The sequence below is a fragment of the Thamnophis elegans genome, chromosome 14 (assembly GCF_009769535.1).
Source record: "Thamnophis elegans isolate rThaEle1 chromosome 14, rThaEle1.pri, whole genome shotgun sequence".
NCBI classification, from domain to species: Eukaryota; Metazoa; Chordata; class Lepidosauria; order Squamata; family Colubridae; genus Thamnophis; species Thamnophis elegans.
In genome coordinates this window covers 13,716,622-13,734,896 of record NC_045554.1, presented here as the reverse complement: position 1 = coordinate 13,734,896, position 18,275 = coordinate 13,716,622, and the positions used below count along the sequence as shown (strand labels likewise).

The window sequence follows — 18,275 nt, the reverse complement described above, 5'->3', positions numbered from 1 at the left end:
TATGATTGTAAATCTTAATTGTTTGCACAAATACTTGTACCCAGATGACACAGTTTAATAGAAGATTGTTTATATCAAAATAAAATAAAAAATTATTTTTAAAAAAGTAGCACTCTGTAACCCTGTAACCCTGATGTTCATGTGGTGGACAATGGGCCCCGTTGTACCATATCAGTTGCGCTGGGATCTGGAACCCACCACTGCTTCAGCTGTACATTTTGCAAAAGAAAAAAATTGCTTCTCACCGTGCAGGGAACAGAACTCTTGGCAGAGATGGTCTTTGGTCCTGCTGTCGGCATATATAGGTTCTGGAGAAACAAAGGACACGTTAAAGGTTGAGGGCAAAGAGGGTGGCAGGGACAAAAAAAAGAATGCTACAAGTTGGTTTGGGTAAAAAAAGTTCTTCGTTAAGCCATATTAAACTGAGAAGCAGCACATTCAAAGCACATGTCACAGCGATTTTAAAGTATTAAACAATTCGTATTGTAGTCTCCTGGCTAACCGTACCATCGTCCTACACTAAATGAATAATTGTGGCAATCAATATGCTTCTTTTATTATGACAAAAATTCTGTCTTAAAGTTGCTAACAGCAGAAGGTCGGGCAGGTTACCTGAGACTGGTTAATTATGAATATTATGTTACTTATAAATGGCTATCATTTTCTCCTTCTTTCTGAAATGTCCACTGGAAATGTGAGCGTATCAGTGGTGGGTTCCTACCAGTTCTACCACTACCAAACCGGTAGTGGTTTGGCAGCCTGGGTTGCTGGAACCAGCAACGACCCAGTTCTGCCATGCCCCTGAACTCATTTTCCGGGCAGCACGATAGGCACAGCCACCTTGTTTTTCAGTTCTGCGCATGCGCAGGACAATTTTTATTGTACTGCGCATGCATGCACAGCGCGCCCACGAGCAAACCGGCAATAGTGCCTGCCAGAACCCACCCCTGGAGCGTATCCTTTTGTCCACAGGACAAATCCCTCCCAACTATATTGTGGAGGGAATTCCAGTTACAATAAACTAGTTGATAACCTGACGTTGCCCGAGTACTTGTTTATGCTAATCCTGTATTACACAGGAAAAGGAATGAATTATATCTATAGTGTCAAGTCAAAGTAATGCTGCAACACACACAGGCACATGAACTTGAATCCAAAATGCACACTATCACTGTTAAAAGTACTGTGATTTGACGCTATAGATATAATTCAGTCCTTTTCATTTCAGCAGCCCAGCCATTCCAGAGTTATGCTGGACACAGAGAGACACAGACAAAACATACCCCAAGAAGAGTTAGAGGTGGGTTAAAATATTCATGACTGGGAGAGATATGGGAACAAGGTCAGCCAATGAATAGGCATAGCAACTAAGTCAGCCGATAGGAGCTTAAACAGATCTGAGTCTGTGCAGAGAATTGCAACAGAAACTTAAGCAGTCTGCTGCTCTGAGAAGTAAACTAGCAATCCGTCTGGCTTCTCTGATGAAATGGAGCCAACTGCTTGTATTTGCCTGTAACTCTCCTGCCTTGTGTTTTCTTGGAAGAACCCACCTGTTGGTATTGTACATTTATTCGTCTATACTTATGTATCTAAAGAAGTTAATGAATCCTGCTGCATCAGTTATCTGTGTGTGCTTCTGGATTGGAATTCATTGTGGGGGTATCTTACCCCACAGTATTTGTTTCCAGAATATTTGTTTACACAGTTGTTAGTGTACCAAGTTTGGTTGAAATTGCTTGAGGCATTCCAAAGTTATGCTGGAACATACACACACACACACACACACACACACACAAATACACATACATACATACACATACACACACACACACATATACATACATACATACATACATATATTCTATTTGTGCTGATAAATAAAGGGAGACTAGTATAGATCTATTTCAAGCTATTTAGCTCTCATCAGCTAGCCATACCCTTACTGGGATTAGAACCTGTGCTGTATTTATTTATCAGCACAAATAGAACACAAATGTAACAAAGGCAACAGTAAAAATATTGTGTTTCTGTATGGATGGTCTCTTGTGACGAGCCGATGGACAGAGAATGGAAGCAGTGGACTTCCTCCCATATTTGGGCATACCAGGGGTTGTAACTCTAATTACATATATATAAATATATAAATATATAAATATATATATATATATATATATATATATATATATATATATATATATATATATATATATATATATATATATAAATATATATCAGCAGAAATACTACACACACACACACACACATATATATGATAGAGAAAGAGAGAGAGACAGAGACAGAGAGAGAGAGACAGAGAGAGATACTTCAGTGAGCCTTGATTATTTGCTTTGGATCCTGCATTTTGATTCCATATCACCCATGGCAAGAATTCCACGTAGATTTTTCTCTCTGACCCCATTTTTCCAATCTAAATTGAAACCTATGGCTGCATTAAAGTGGAACATTTGTCCACAGGAATGCCTCGGAAGAATGGCTCGAATTTGCGGCTTACCTCGTCAGAGTCGATGGTAACCGCACGGACTGCATCATCTCCATTTTTGTGGGCGTAAACATGAATGCTGCCATCATCCATCGAAGAGGGGGTGAAACGGGAATCTGCTCTGGCCTGTGACCTTTCTCTCAGGCTCGGGTCCACAATGCAGGTTGTCCACCCAGGCTCGGACCTTGAGGGGTGAATCTTGGGTATGTGCTTCGTAAGAAGGGGAGACTGGCGAGGCATCTTTCAAAAAAGAAAAAAGTTTTGGAAAGTGGAGGCTGAGCTCAAAGTATGCTGACCCTTTCTTCAGTGGGAAGCAATGGAGCTCTGGGTCATAGGGGGAAGATAGCAAGCTAAGATTTGAGCCGCGGTGGTGCAGTAGTTAGAGTGGAGTACTGCAGGCTATTTCTGCTGACTGCCGGCTGCCTGCAATTTGGCAGCTGGAATCTCACCAGGCTCCAGGTTGACTCAGCCTTCCATCCTTTCGAGGTGGTCAAATGAGGACCCAGATTGTTGGGGAGCAATATGCTGACTCTGTAAAACTGCTTGAAGAGGGCTGTAAAGCATTGTGAAGCGGTATATAAGTCTAAGTGCTATTGCTATTCCTTCCTTCTTTCCTTCCTTCCTTCCTTCCTTCCATGGCGCACAGTGGGTTAGAATGTAGTATTGTACGCTAACTCTGCCAGCAGTTCGAATCTCACCCGGCTCAAGGTTGACTCAGCCTTCCATCCTTCCGAGGTGGGTAAAATGAGGACCCAGAGATTGTTGGGGGCAAATAGCCTGACTCTGTAAACTACTTAAGAGACGGCTGCAAAGCACTATGAAGCGGTGTATAAGTCTTGTGCTATTTGAAGTGGCTGAGCTTATTCTGTGCAGGGTGTCCTCGGCTTACGACCACAATGAAGCCCAGAATTAATGTTGATAAGCGAATCAGTTAAGTGAATTTTGCCCCGTTTCCAAAATCTTGCCACAGTTGCTAAATGAATCACTGCAAGAATCACATGGTTGTTAAGTGAATCTGGCTTCCCCCTTGACATTGCTTGTCAGGTCACAAAGGGGGGGAAATGACGTGACCCCGGGACGCTGCAAACCATCATGAATACACACTAGTTGTCAAGCGTCCAACTTTTGACCATGTGTCCAATGTTCGTAAGTCTGAAAATGGCCGAAAGTCCCTTTTATTTTTAGTGCCATTGTAACTTCAGTCACTAAATGAGTGGTTGTATGTTGAGGACTACCTGCACAAGTTTGGGGTGTCAAGAAAGATGAAAGCTTCCATACCTCTTTGGGACTGGTGATTTGCTGGATGAGAGAGACGCGGTCCCGAACTGGCTTGCTCAGAGACACCTCCTTGGGAACCAGGGTGATTGGATTGTCTTCGGAATGGGCAGCTGAAAAGATGGAAGGAGAGCAAGGAAGACCTTGAGACACGGAGCCCGCTGTGCCTGCTGATGTGTGAGTTGCTCAGAGGTGCCTCAGCTATCTTGGGATGCCCTTTCTCAACTCTGTTTCGCCCGATTGGCTTTTGATTTCGGTTTCCGTAGGGCTTGTTAGCAGCCGAGAATTACTTGGATAAGATGGGAGAGGGGGGAGGATGCATGTACTGTATTTTTCAGACTATAAGACGCTCCGGAGAATAAGATGAACCATGATTTTGAAAAAGTAATTTTTTTTTTAAAAAAAAGGTTTTTGCACTCTGTAGGCCTCCCAAACCCTCTGCACGCTTCATATTTTGAAAAAAAAAGGGCTTTGGAAGGCTTGTAGAGCGCTCCTGGGCTGGGGAGGGGGCCAAAAACAAGCAAAAAACAGTTTACTGTTTACTGTTTATTAAATTTATAGGCCACCCAATCCCAGAGGACTCCGGGCGGCTTACAGAAATAAAAATATAAAGAAGATTAAAAACAAATAAAAGACAACAAATTTAAAAGAAACACAACATGCACCCAGTCTAAGCGGGGCTGGACCTCAATCCAGAGGTCAACAGCCCCAGGCCTGCCGGAAAGCCAGGTTTTGATAGCTTTACAGAAGGCCATGTGAGTGGGTAGGGTCCAGATCTCTGGGGGTAGCTCATTCCATAGGGCCGGAGCGGCAACAGAGAAGGGCCTACTCCGAGGCATCGCCAGCCGGCATTGTCCAGCTGATGGCACCTGGAGAAGGCCATCCTGTGCGATCTTATCGGTCTTAGGGAGGTGTGCGGCAGCAGACGGTCTCGTAGATATCCAGGTCCTAGGCCATGTAGGGCTTTAAAGGTGATAACCAGCACCTTGAATTGTGCTCGGAGACCAATAGGAAGCCAGTGCAGCTCACGGAGGATAGGTGTAGTGTGGGTGTACCTAGGTACACCCAGTATCGCTCGCGCGGCTGCATTCTGGACTAATTGTAGTCTCCGAACACTTTTCAGGGGCAGCCCCATGTAGAGCGCATTACAGTAATCCAGTCTTGAGGTGACGAGGGTGTGAGTTTCTGTTTGCAGTGCCTCCCGGTCCAGATAGGGCCGCAACTGGTGTACCAGGTGAACCTGGGCAAAGGCCCCCCTGGTCACAGCCGACAGATGATGTTCCAACGTCAGCTGCGGATCCAGGAGGACCCCCAAGTTGCGGACCCTCTCTGAGGGGAGCAAATTTTCTCCTCCCAGGCTTAGGGACGGACTAGCTGGACTGTCCTTAGGAGGCAACATCCACAGCCACTCGGTCTTGTCAGGATTGAGTGCGAGTTTGTTCATTCCCATCCAGACCCTAACAGCTTCCAGGCACTGGCACATCACTTCCACCGCTATGCTGAATTGGCACGGGGCAGACAAATACAACTGTGTATCATCCGCATACTGGTGGTATTTAATCCCGTGCCGGCGAATGATCTCACCCAATGGCTTCATGTAGATATTAAATAGGAGACAAAACCGACCCCTGCGGCACCCCATAATTAAGGGGCCTAGGAGTCGACCTCTGCCCTCCAACCAACACCGACTGTGACCTGTCGGAGAGGTAAGACGAAAAACGGTGCCTCCCACTCCCACCTCTTCCAGCTGTTGCAGAAGGATACCATGGTCAATGGTATCAAAGGCCGCTGAGAGGTCAAGAAGCACCAGGATAGAGAAATGTCCTCTATCCCTGGCCCACCAGAGATCATCGGTCAATGCGACCAAAGCGGTTTTGGTGCAGTAACCAGGCCTGAAACCAGACTGAAAAGGGTCTAGATAATCTGCTTCATCCAAGGTCCGTCGGAGTTGGAGGGCCACCACCTTCTCAACAACCTTCTCTAAAAAAGGGAGGTTGGAAACTGGATGATAGTTTTTAAGAATAGCTGGATCCAGAGAAGGCTTCTTGAGGAGGGGTCTCACCACCGCCTCCTTCAGAGGTTGTGGAAAAGAACCCTCCCGCAAGGAAGCGTTCGTAATTCTCTGGAGCCAGCCTCGTGTTACCTCCCTGCTGGTCGAAACCAGCCAGGAGGGACACGGATCCAGGAAACAGGTGGAGGCACTCATCGCTCCCATGGCCTTGTCCACTTAATCAGGGGTGACAAGCTAGAACTCATTCCAGGAAATCTGAGCAAGACCCTCCCCTTGCATCTCCTTTGGTTCTGTCCAAGTGGAGTCAAGGTCTGTCCGAATCTGAGCGATTTTGTCCGACAGAAACTGGGCAAACTCCTCAGCCCGTCCCTGTAAGGCATCCCCCGCTTCCCCCCCTTTCAGGAGTGAACGGGTTATCCTAAACAGGGCGGTTGGGCGAGATTCTGCGGACGCAATAAGAGCGGAAAAATGAGCACATTTTGCCGCCCGTATCGCCACTAAATAAGTCCTAATAAAGGCCCTTAGTAGTGTTCGGTCGGATTTGGAGTTGCTAGCCCTCCAGCGTCGCTCTAGGCGTCTCTTTTGGTGCTTCATCTCCCGGAGTTCCTCGGTGAACCAGGGTGCCCTCCTGGATCCACTGCCGCGGAGAGGCCACAAAGGTGCAATCCGGTCTAGCACCTCAGTTGCCGCTGTATTCCAGGCGGCAACCAAGGACTCTGTAAGATTGTGGGCAAGAGAGTCAGGTATCTCCCCAAGCTCCTTCTGAAATCCCAGCGGGTCCATCAGGTGCCTGGGGCGGAACCACTTAATCGGTTCCACCTCCCTGCAGTGGGGGAGTAGCTTCCGAAAATCAAGCCTCAACAGGCTTGTGATCTGACCATGAGAAGGGCGAGATCTCTATATACCCCTTAACTCAAGATCACGTCTCCACTGCCCCGAGAGAAATACTAGGTCAAGCGTGTGTCCCGCTCTATGAGTCGGACCCTGAATTACCTGGGTCAAGCCCATGGTTGTCATGGAAGCCATGAACTCCTGGGCCCCATCAGAGCGTTCACCTAGGGACGGCAGGTTGAAGTCCCCCAGTACTATCAGTCTGGGGAACTCAACCGCCAGCCCGGCTACTGACTCCAGCAGCGCAGGCAGGGCTGTTGTGACGCAGCTGGGGGGTAGGTACGTCAATAGCAAGCCCACTTGAACCCCTAGGTCCAACTTCAAGAGAAGGGACTCACACCCAACAGTCTCCCGAGCAGGGATCCTGCGAGGAACTAATGATCCTCAGATAATAATTGCCACTCCCCCACCCCTTCTCTGATGTCATGGTTGGTGGAGCACCTGGAACCCTTCCGGGCACATTTCTGAGAGTGGGACTCCTCCCTCATGGCCCAACCAGGTTTCAGTAATACATGCCAGGTCTGCCCCTTCGTCAAGTATCAAGTCCCGGATGAGGGGAGCTTTATGAATCACAGACCTGGCATTTAGCAACAACAACCTGAGACCAGGGTCCTGGCTTCTCTTGCCACCAGGTTCTTGAGTTGAGCTTACAGGGCCGGAACAAGGGATCGCTGTGACGTAGCGAGCCCTCCTTCCCCGGTAATGGTTAGCCCTGTAGCTCCCGTCATACCTGCCCCTCCCCATCATGACCATTTCACAAAAATGGGCCATTTTTTGCACACACACAAAAAAGGCATGCAGAGCTTTGGAAGGCTTGTCCTGGGGTTTGGGGGGGAATGAACAAAAATGAGACTTTTTTGCAAAATAAAAGGGGGGGGGGGTCATGCAGAGGCTTTGGGAGGCATGTAGAGTGCTCCTGGGGGCTGGAGAGGGTAAAAACGAGCAAAAATGCCCCATTTTTTGCTCATTTTTGCCCTCTCCAGCCCCCAGGAGCACTCTGGAAGCCTCCTAAAGGCCCTCCGTGTCCATTTTTGTGAAGAAGGTGGGGTTTGTGGAGGCCAAAAATGCTGTATTCAGTGTATGATGCAGCCTGATTTTCACCCTCTTTTTTGGGGGTGGGGGATGGTGCATCTTATACTCCAAAAAATAAGGTATATGTTTTGAATCAATAAAGGTACCATTAGGATTATGGCTCGTTTTCAATTTCCTTCTTCTAGAACAGCTTTCAGTCTGTGATCTAAGACACTAGGCCAGTGTTTCTCAACCCTGTGTCAGGCCTGGAAGCCATCTTGGGCATTAGATCTTCAGGCCTGCCACATTTAGTGCTGTGGGAAACTGGGAGGGGGGATTATATGGAGTATGGGAGATATATAGTCATAATAACATTCCTGTCTCCTAGAGTCAAGGACATTTTGCCCTGCACCTGGAGGGGTGTGACTGGGAGGCACCTCCAGTTGGGATGGTGCTTTGATTGGGCCATGTGATGGACATGTGGGTGCTAGGCGGAGGCTTCGACTTTTGTTTGGGTGGGGAAAACCTGGAAACTTTCACATTCGGGTTTTCCCAGATGTGCCAATAGGACATCTCTAACAAAATGGAACTTTGAGGAACTTCAGTCCCCAGAGTCTTCTTTCATTGGGGTCTTACTTGGAACCCTGACACCTAGACAATTATGAGATGAGTGGACTTCAACTTCCAGAATTAGCTAGCTGGGGAACTCTGGGAGTTGAAGTCCACCATCTTAAAGTTATCAAGGTTGGGAATCATTGCACTAGGATTTCAGAGACATTTAGACTAGACTAGAATAACAGAGTTGGAAGGGACCTTGGAGGTCTTCTAGTCCAACCCCCTACCTAGGCAGGAAACCCTACACCACTTCAGACAAATGATTATCTAATCTTTTTTAAACATTTGTTGGGAATTGAGCCATGGTGGTTCAGTGGTTGACGTACTGTATTGCAAGCTAACTCTGCTCACTGTCAGGAGTTCGATCCTGACCGGCTCAAAGTTGACTCAGCCTTCCATCCTTCCGAGGTCAGTAAAATGAGGACTCATGATTGTTGGGGGCAAGAGGCTGACTCTGTAAACCACTTAGAGAGGGCTGTAAAAGCACGGTGAAGTCTAAGTGCTTTTGCTATTGCTATTTTGACAGTGAGAAGATAAGTACAAGTAGACATGAAATGATTCATCAGCCTAATAAATCAATCCCTGCATAAATGGAGTTATACCTCAATATATTCTTGGTTTATTCTGTAAGAGGGGAGGTAGTTCAGAAAGCTGCCTGTGCATTGTTTCTGTTTTTCAGTCTCCTAAATTCACTCACTCACCAGCATAGGAATTCAAAGTGCTTTTCTGAATAGAGTCATATGGCATTTTGGATCCATCAGAAGGGAACCTGAAGAAAAAGATTAAGAGAAAGGCTGCTGCATAACAAATTGTTTTTTTTCTTTTGTCCAGAGTTTCAGCCACTATCAGTCAGCAAGACAAAGTCTAGCGTGGTAAGGATGGGGGTCAATTGAATCTGACCAAACAAACTTGATTTTGCAATTGCAATAAACCTTTGGGCTCAGAGAATGATACGGTACATGGGTTTCAAGGGCTCTTTTGAAAAGAATAGAATAGAATTGGAGGGCACCTTGGAGGTCTTCAAGTCCAACCCCCTGCTTAGGAAGGAAACCCTACACCACTTCAGACAAATGATTATCAAACATCTCTTTAAAACTTCCAATGTTGGACATTCACAACTTTGGGGGCAAGTTGCTCCACTGATTAATTGTTCTCACTGTCGGGCAATTTCTCCTTAATTCTAAGTTGCTTCTCTTCTTGATTAGTTTCCACCCATTGCTTCTTGTCCTGGCCTCAGGTGCTTTGGAGAATTGCTTGCCTCCCTCTTCTTTGGGCAGCCCCTGAGATATTGGAAGACTGCTATCCTGTCTCCCCTGGTCCTTCTTTTCATTAAACTAGACATCCCCAATTTCCAGCAACTGTGCTTCATATGTTTTAGCCTCCAGGCCCCTAATCATCTTTGTTGCTCTTCTCTGCACTTTTTCTACAGTCTCAACATCTTTTTATATCATGGTGACCAAAACTGAATGCAGTATTCCAAGTGTGGCCTTACCAAGGCCTTATAAAGTGGTCTTAACACTTCACGTGGTCTTAATTCTATCCCTCTGTTGATGCAGCCTAGAATTGTGTTGGCTTTTTTGGCAGCTGCTGCACACAGCTAACTCATATTTAAATGGTTGTTCACCAGGACTCCAAGATCCCTCTCACAGTTACTGCTATTGAGCAAGGTACCACATATACTGTACCTGTGCAGGAGCAGGAGTTTTCATTAGGAACACCTCTGTTGTGGAATTTCTACTCTGACAATCCCCTACCCCCTCCAAATTACAATATCCCTCATGCATCTCTCTTTCAAATTGGGCAATATTACGCAAAGCAGAAAGTACCCCTAAAATACTAAGGCAGAGAAATTAGAGGCCTAAGAAAAAGAAATTTAGGCAAACCTACCGAATGAAATCATAGAGATCGTGCCATAGTTCTCCTTTGGGCACAGGAAATGCCATTTCCCGAGGCATGGGAGAGAAACCATGCAATGCCATCTTGGAATGGTGAGCCTCAGAAGAGATCAAGGCTAGAAGGAGAAAGAAAAAAAAGAAGGATGAGACAGGTGTGATTGTTCTTCATTGAAATTATGTCCAAATATTGAAAAGCCTGTTTTGATATCATGATGCCAGGAGATTGGGCCATGGGATGAACTTGTGGGTGTGGGGGCAAGATCTTGAACTTTCAGTTAGGTGGGGAAAACCAGGAAGCTTTCAGATTCGGGTTTTCCCAGATGTGCCAACATGGCTGTCTTAATAAATTGGATCTTTGAGCAATACTTTGCCTTGGGCTCTGATTTATTTTTGGATGCTATTTGGAACCCTATGAAGATTAGTAGAACTGAAATCGGACTATATTTAGACAAATAGACAAATGAGGACAAGATCAAAGTAGCAGTGTACGAAAAGAATGAATTGTATTTGTGGTTATGTCAAAATATGTATGGAAATGACAAAACCGGGAAGAGCGCTGTGTCCAATGCTTTTAATGTGTATTTAATAAAAACTTATCTTAAAAAAAAGAGAGAGAGAGACTCTCACCTGGGTCAAAGAGCAAATCGCTAGTGAAGAGGTTTTTCACCAACAGGTTGGAGCACAGCTTGATGCTTTTCAGGTGACTGTAGGTTCTGTTCAGGTAGAGGCCAAGGATGTGGCGCAGATCCAGGATCAAGCAAGTCCATCGCACATTGCTGGGGGCGAGGCCCACCAGATCTGAAGGGACAATCAATGCCAGTTCTGAATTTCTACAGACATTTGACATGCTCACAAAAATTTGAAATTTGGAATACCTGAGCTCTGATGTCCAAACATGTTTTTAGACAAGGAAGTAAAAGTATGGCTACTGCTACTCTCCACTGGGTTAAATGGTTGCCCTGCCAAGTGGCTGGGTCTGGGTGGCCATAGTTCTGTACCAACTGAAATTTCCAGGTAGTCTTCAAAGACAATAGAAAATAGAGCATATTGGCATGGTCAAATGGACAGTGCCAAGGGCGTTGATAATTGTTGCCAAATCCTGCTTGCATACTAGTCAAATCAGGACAAAGTTTTCCCTAGCTATGATTCCATGGTAAAGAAGAAGTGTGAATCCAATAATGCCCTCAATGCCCAGACCTACTTCTTCAAAATGAGTGTGACAGAATCTTGCACCATTATAGGAATAAAAAAAAGAATCAAATATGGACATGAAGACCAGAAATTCCTAATTTAATTCTCACCTCAAATAGAAACCACCAAGTAACCTTAGAAAAGGCATCCACATTTAGCTTCTGTTCCTGAAAATATCGTTTCCTAATCTGGCTGCACTTAAGATAGGATGCACTGGCATATCCATCCTTCCCAACCCTACAAATTCTACAATGTTAAAATATTCAGAGTACAAGAATGATTGTTAACTTGATGAGCAGGACGACTCAAAGGCATTATTTTAATTGCCAAAATACGGCATTAATGGATCATTGGCTAATCTATCTTCCTCAGAGTTGAATTGTTAGAAAAATTCACAAGTCTCTCAAAACAATCAACTCACTTCTCAGGAACGTTGGATCCAAGTTTCTAATGCCCTGTGGATAAAATCAAAGGCTTGCTGGATGCTGAGTGGGGAAAAAATATCCCAGAAATCTTGATTACACTTTCTTTGCATTTTACCTCGTTTAGAAGTCTTGGCTGTAGTTTCGTAGACTGACCCACAGGCTGCCCCACAAATATATGGGAACTGCAACCATGTGGCTGTGGACTTGAATTCTTTAAAGAGGTTAGAAAATGAAATACGGACAACTTGGCTGTCCTAAACATGAAGGGAAAAAAAGAAAGAAAGCCAGTTTATAGACAGGATTATCATTCGGGGAGCAACAAATGTTTTGGAGCTGATAAACAGCTCACAAAAGATAACCAAAGCTGAATATTGTTACTTATATAGATTGTGTGATTTTAGCCAGGAAATGAATCCACTCCTACGCTGCTTTCAATTTTGAGGAGTTTTCCACTTGCATAACTTATTCTGTTTCTGCCAGACCTATGTACTGTACATGTCTCTGTATCTAAAGCTAAACCCAATACAGGGCCAGGATCCCAAGCAAACCACTTTGTAGTTTCATGGAGAATGTAGAATAGTAAGAAAGAGCCGAAGTGGTGCAGTGGTTAGAGTGCAGTACTGCAGGCCACTTCAGCTGACTGCTATCTGCAGTTCGGAGATTCAAATCTCACCGGCTCAAGGTTGACTCAGCCTTCCATCCTTCAGAGGTGGGTGAAATGAGGACCCAGATTGTGGGGGCGATATGCTGACTGTAAACCGCTTAGAGAGGGCTGAAAGTCCTATGAAGCGGTATATAAGTCTAACTGCTATTGCTATTGCTATAATCTTTCCCTTGCTACTTCAAACCACTTCTTAAATGCACAAGCACAGAGATTAAAATACAATCTACAAACGAGTCAGGAAAAATAAGGAGTCTGGTCGCATTTCCTCAGATTAACCGATGTTACTAAAATAAATAAATAAATTTTAAAAATGTTTCATTACTTTTTACAAATAAATAAATCTATTGTTGTTTTAATTTTGGGTTGAGAGCTGCCCAGAGTTTGTTAATAAGATTGACAGCTGTATAAAAGTTTTAAATTAATAAAATCTATTAGTCTAGTCTGAGAAGGTGTTACCAAATTCTTCCTGATTTTGAGCTAGCGTAGATGAACCCAGCACTTCTATTACATCTTAGACAGAGTAATTCAAAAGTAACACTCAAGAAAAGTAACAGCTGCAGTGTTTAGGAAAACAAATCTGCCACTAGGTATAAAACATCAAACAAACAAATTGTATCAGAATTCCTAAAAGTCAAGAACTAATCAACAAAAAAAGTTATAAATATCCAGGCTTCTTAGCCATGTTCATTCTTCTCTCACTCCAGGTTTATTGGCCTATGGGAAGCAGGGTGGACTTGATTTAAATCAAATCAATTTAAATCACGATTGAAATCATGATTGAAATCACTAGTAAAAAGGCTTGATTTAAATCAACTCAATTTAAATCATAATTTTTAAAGAGCAGCTGTCATCTCTGTCCCGCAGCGGCTCCTCCTCTGACCCACTGTTGACTCACTGACAGTCCCAATATTGCAGAATATACAGCCTCTTGCTACCTAACTAAGCTCCATTTCATGCTGAATAAACTAAATTATTGATGTATCTTAAATAGAACTGTCTTTAGATAGATTTTTACTCCAAAAGCATTTTATTAAAATAAATTTGATAAAAATAAAAACAAATCTGATTTTTTTTAAGAAAAAAAATCATTGACTTTTATCCACCCGGGTGGGAAGGATCCTAAAAATATTATTTGTCTTTTTAAAAAATTGTGTTTTTGTTTCAATTTGCAATCATCTTTGGAAGGACAGCTTCCCTGCAAGGTAGGGAAGAACAATGGTAATGAATAGTGAATAAATGTTGTATTATGCACGTATCACTGCCATGCTTTCAAGAGCATTTTAATTTAGGTTATTATTGTAACATGGAACCAGGAATAAACTCACAAACTCACCTCAGTGGCAACATCCAGATGCACCACAAAATATTTCCCTGGTGCAGGTTTGAAGAGGATGTAGATATAGCAACCAGTGAGACCCAAGGACTGGGTGCTAGTTTTGGGAAGCTGGAGGTAGTTGCTGGCTGGAACAGCACCACTAATGCGATATACTGTCCCTTTCAAAGTCTTGTCCTGAATGAAGAAAACAAGCAGACTTTCAAATTTGGTTTCACATAGGAAAGCTAGTTTTGAGTAGTGGTCAAAGAATCAGGCTAGAAACTAGGAGACGGTGAGTTTTAGTCCTATCGCTTCGAATCCCGAGCGCCGCATAACAGAGTGAGCTCCCGTTACTTGTCCCTGCTTCTGCCAACCTAGCAGTTCGAAAGCACATAAAAAATGCAAGTAGACCGTGTACGGGCTCTGGGAAGTCGGGTGGGGGGGAGGGAGGTGGGGTGTTGGGGGGGAGGGTGGGGGGAGGGAGGGATATATACTAGGTTAGATACGATGTGTTAGATTTCAATGTAATGCGACTTCACATGTATACTGTTTTTCTTTAATTTCTCTGTAAAAATAGGATAAGTTAAGTACATTGACATATAGTGGAAATACACCAAGGGGAGGAGTGGGATAGAAGAAAGATGGGTAGAGAGGGCGGGAGAGAGGATGGGAGGGAGGGTGAGAAGGAAGGGAGGGAGTGGATCGGGAGAGAGGAGTGGTAGAGCGGGAGGGGAAGTAGGGTAGAGGGGGATGATGGAGGGAAGATAGAAAGTTGGAGGGGGGGTGGAAGAAAGAGGTGTACGGAGAGTGGAAGAGGTATATTGGGTTTCTATTTTGGGGGGTATTGTTGACAAGAGGAATTGCTGCGATTATTGTTTAATGTTGTATGGCTCCGGCTATGCACAGTATATATGTGAGTGTATGAAAATGAAAAAATAGAAAATAAAAACCTTTTTACAGGAAAAATGCAAGTAGAAAAATAGGAACCACCTTTGGTGGGAAGGAAACAGCGTTCCGTGCGCTTTCGGCGTTGAGCCATGCTGGCCTTATGATCACAGAGACGTCTTCGGACAGCGCTGGCTCTTTGGCTTTCAAACAGAGATAAGCACCGCCCTCTAGAGTCGGAAGTAAGCGAACTGCAGAATCCCACAGGAAACTGAGCGGATGCCATTTATATTAAAGCTGAGATAAATGTCAGAGGATTTGGCCTTACCATAAAGGTTGTCACATCCCCATCCTTGGTAGATCTTTTCCATTCTTCTACTTTAAAATGTTTGAAGATGTTCAAGTAAGGATGCTGCCACACTGAGGGGGGGGGGGGAGAGAGATAGAGGAGGATTGGAATAAAAGAGCAGTGAGCCTCCAATTAGTATTCCCAATGCTAAAGTTACTCATTCATTCTAAGTAGGCTTCCAGTCTAGAGATTTTAAAAATATGACTGGAAGAAACTTGAAGGCAAATTGCAATACTTAAGCAGAACTCAAAACAGTGGACAAAACACAATATAAAAAGCATATAAAAGCATACATACACACAGATACTATATCTACCTCTATCTAACTCTATTTCTATCTATCTATCTGTCTGTCTGTCTCATTTTTCTATCATCTCTATATATATCAATCATATCTATCTACCTATCTATCTATCTATCTATCAGCTCTATCTCTTATTATCTATCTTCTTTATCTATATCTGTCTGTCTGTCTCTATCAGCGCTATCTCTTATCATCTATCTATCTATCTATATCTATCAATCCACCCACCCACCCATCCATCCATCCACACATAGAGAGATATGTGCATATTCAGTATACAGAAATATATGGATATACATACAAATACACACACAGAGAGAAATAGTCCTCGACTTACAACACTTCATTTAGTGACCGTTCCAAGTTACAACAGAACTGAAAAAAAAGACTTATGACCACTTTTCACAGTTATGACCTCTGCAGCATCCCTTTAATCATGTGATCAAAATTCAGATGCTTGGCAATTGGTTTTTGACTATTTCTGTGTCCCAAGGACATGGGATCTCCTTTTGCAACCTTCTCACAAGAAAAGTCAGTGGGGGAACCAGATTCACTTAAAAGCAGATTCACTTAACAACTATGACAAGAAAGTGGGGCAAAACTCACTTAACAAATGTCTCACCTAAGGGATGGACAGACAGACAGACAGATTTGCATTTACACAGAAATATATATACATACAAACACGTATATGCACATATACATAGAAATATATACAGACACATACATAGATATGCATGCAGATATATAGCTATAGATACATACACACACACACATACATATACATACACATACATACATATATATACATACATACACACACACACACACACACACACATTTACTCTTTAGCTACCAATTGCTGTACCATTCTTCTTTCTATAGTTCTTCTATCATGCAGCAAACACTGCAGACCTCCAATCAGTGTTTACCTTCAGGATTGAAAAGCTGCACCTGGTGAACTTCTGCCTCTTACATAGCATTTCCTCACCACCACCACCCCTTCAGTTACACTCCCCCAAAGCTGTGCAGTTCAACAATTAGCCTCCTAGAGAGTTGGAGGACAGCTGCACCTGATGGATTTTTAGCTGTTATTCAGTTGATCAATCTGATCAACTCCAACAGGCAAAGGTTGTATTAACCCATCTAACTATGCTGTTATATTTCACATATTATATTGTTATACTGGCTGATAAGCCAGCATTGCCTGGTTATCAGACACACACACACACACACACACACACACAAACTTAAAACCAAAATGCACACTTTCACTGTGAAAAGTACTGTGATTTGATACTATTGATATAATTCATCCCTTTTCATTTCAGTGGCCCAAGCATTCCAGAGTTATGCTGAAACACACACATACAGACACACGCAGAGGTGTTAGGGGTGCCTTACACCAACAATATTTTTCTCCAAAAAGTAAGTCATCTTTGTACCAAGTTTGCTTGAAATTGCTCGAGGCATTCCAGAGTTATGCTGGAACAGATAGACATACATACATCCTTTTTTATATAGAGAAAAAATGATAGATAGATAGATAGATAGATAGATAGATAGATAGATAGATAGATAGATAGATAGATAGATAGACAGACAGACAGACAGACAGACAGACAGACAGACAGACAGACAGAAGAAGAGGAGGAGAAGGAGGAAGAGCAGGAGGTGGAGGAGGAGGAAGAAGAAGAAGAAGAAGAGGAGGAGGAGGAGGAGGAGAAGAAGAAGAAGAAGAAGAAGAAGAAGATGAAGAAGAAGAAGAAGAAGAAGAAGAAGAAGAAGAAGAAGATGAAGAAGAAGAAGAAGAAGAAGATGATGATGATGATGATGATGATGATATTGCCCCCACAGTAAGAAAAGAATTGTTGGATTTTGCAGCTTCTCCATCTAAGCCAACGGAGCCAGCTATGCAGCCAGCAGGCAGACATCCAACCCATGAAGCGCTCCCTTGGCAAAGACGAAAGGAAGGCTGCACCTAGTGGACTTCTGCCTGTCGCTCCCATGCCTCATTTCCTTTCCCTTTCCACGCAGGACCCCTGAGCCACACAACCCCACGGGCTGCAGCCTGACCCCCCCACCCCAGTGAAGCCCATATAGAGGGGAGGCAAGGAGGCTCGACCTGACGGACTTCTGCCTGTCTCTGACCCACCCCCGACTCTGGGCTCCCGGGCCTTTTTAATGCTCCGCTTTACGACGGCGCCCGTTTTTGACCCGCAGGGACGGATGAGAGCTACACCTGACGAACTTCTGCCTGTCGTGTTTATTTAAATGCAACAAAAACCAACTTTTTGCGGGGAGGAAAGAGCTGCAAATACTACGGAAGGCGCTCTCCTTGCTCTTAAGGCCCCGGACCTCCCCGGCTCACCTTTAGCCATGGTTGCCCGGCTCGTCTCGCTCAGGCTTCCCGCCGCTGCCCTCGAACTGCCCGCCTAGCTACCCACAAACCATAGAGTCGCCTCACCAAAGGGAGGGCGTACTCTCCCAGGGCTAGAGAGGCCGCTCAGGATCATAGAGCTGAGCCTAGAGCGGACACGAGAATCCTCCATTTCCTGTTTCCGATCAATAGAATCGCGCTCTCGGAGAAGAGGGAGCGGCTCTCTACATTCCTATCTCTATGGTAGGGGATTGTCTAATCTTGGCAACTTTAAACCTTGTGGACTTCACCTCCACAAGTCTTAAAGCTGCCAAGATTAGACACCCTTGCTCTATGGGGACGTAGTTTGTTGGCAGCGCCTCTGCTCGCTTTTTTTTTCTTTTCTGCATTTTTGCCACAAAACCAAAAGTCTGTTTATCTAAATCGTGCATTCCTTTTTTTTAAAAAAATGTGGCATAAGCATATAAACCGCTTGCAACGGAAACAAGGGATGTGCATAAGCGCACCAGCGTGGAAAACAGCTTGATCCCCTCCTCTCTGTGGCAGCCCCTCAAATATTGGAAG

At 44.2% G+C, this 18,275-nt stretch overlaps 1 protein-coding gene across 2 annotated transcripts in view; it reads right to left on the bottom strand.

Annotated features, from left to right (window-relative positions):
• The window catches only part of WDR90 (WD repeat domain 90), a 76,321-nt gene extending 58,542 nt beyond the window's left edge, over window positions 1–17,779 (bottom strand). For both annotated transcript variants that reach the window (XM_032231295.1, XM_032231296.1), the window contains exons 1-10: window positions 17,703–17,779; window positions 15,007–15,098; window positions 13,812–13,988; window positions 11,930–12,068; window positions 10,826–10,996; window positions 10,191–10,314; window positions 9,005–9,072; window positions 3,779–3,888; window positions 2,513–2,740; window positions 246–308 (exon numbers count right to left, since the gene is read on the bottom strand). In XM_032231295.1, coding sequence (XP_032087186.1) covers window positions 246–308; window positions 2,513–2,740; window positions 3,779–3,888; window positions 9,005–9,072; window positions 10,191–10,314; window positions 10,826–10,996; window positions 11,930–12,068; window positions 13,812–13,988; window positions 15,007–15,098; window positions 17,703–17,712 — 1,182 coding nt within the window. In that variant the 5' untranslated portion in view covers window positions 17,713–17,779. The remainder of the gene's footprint in view (window positions 1–245; window positions 309–2,512; window positions 2,741–3,778; window positions 3,889–9,004; window positions 9,073–10,190; window positions 10,315–10,825; window positions 10,997–11,929; window positions 12,069–13,811; window positions 13,989–15,006; window positions 15,099–17,702) is intronic.
• Window positions 17,780–18,275: the final 496 nt, after the last annotated feature.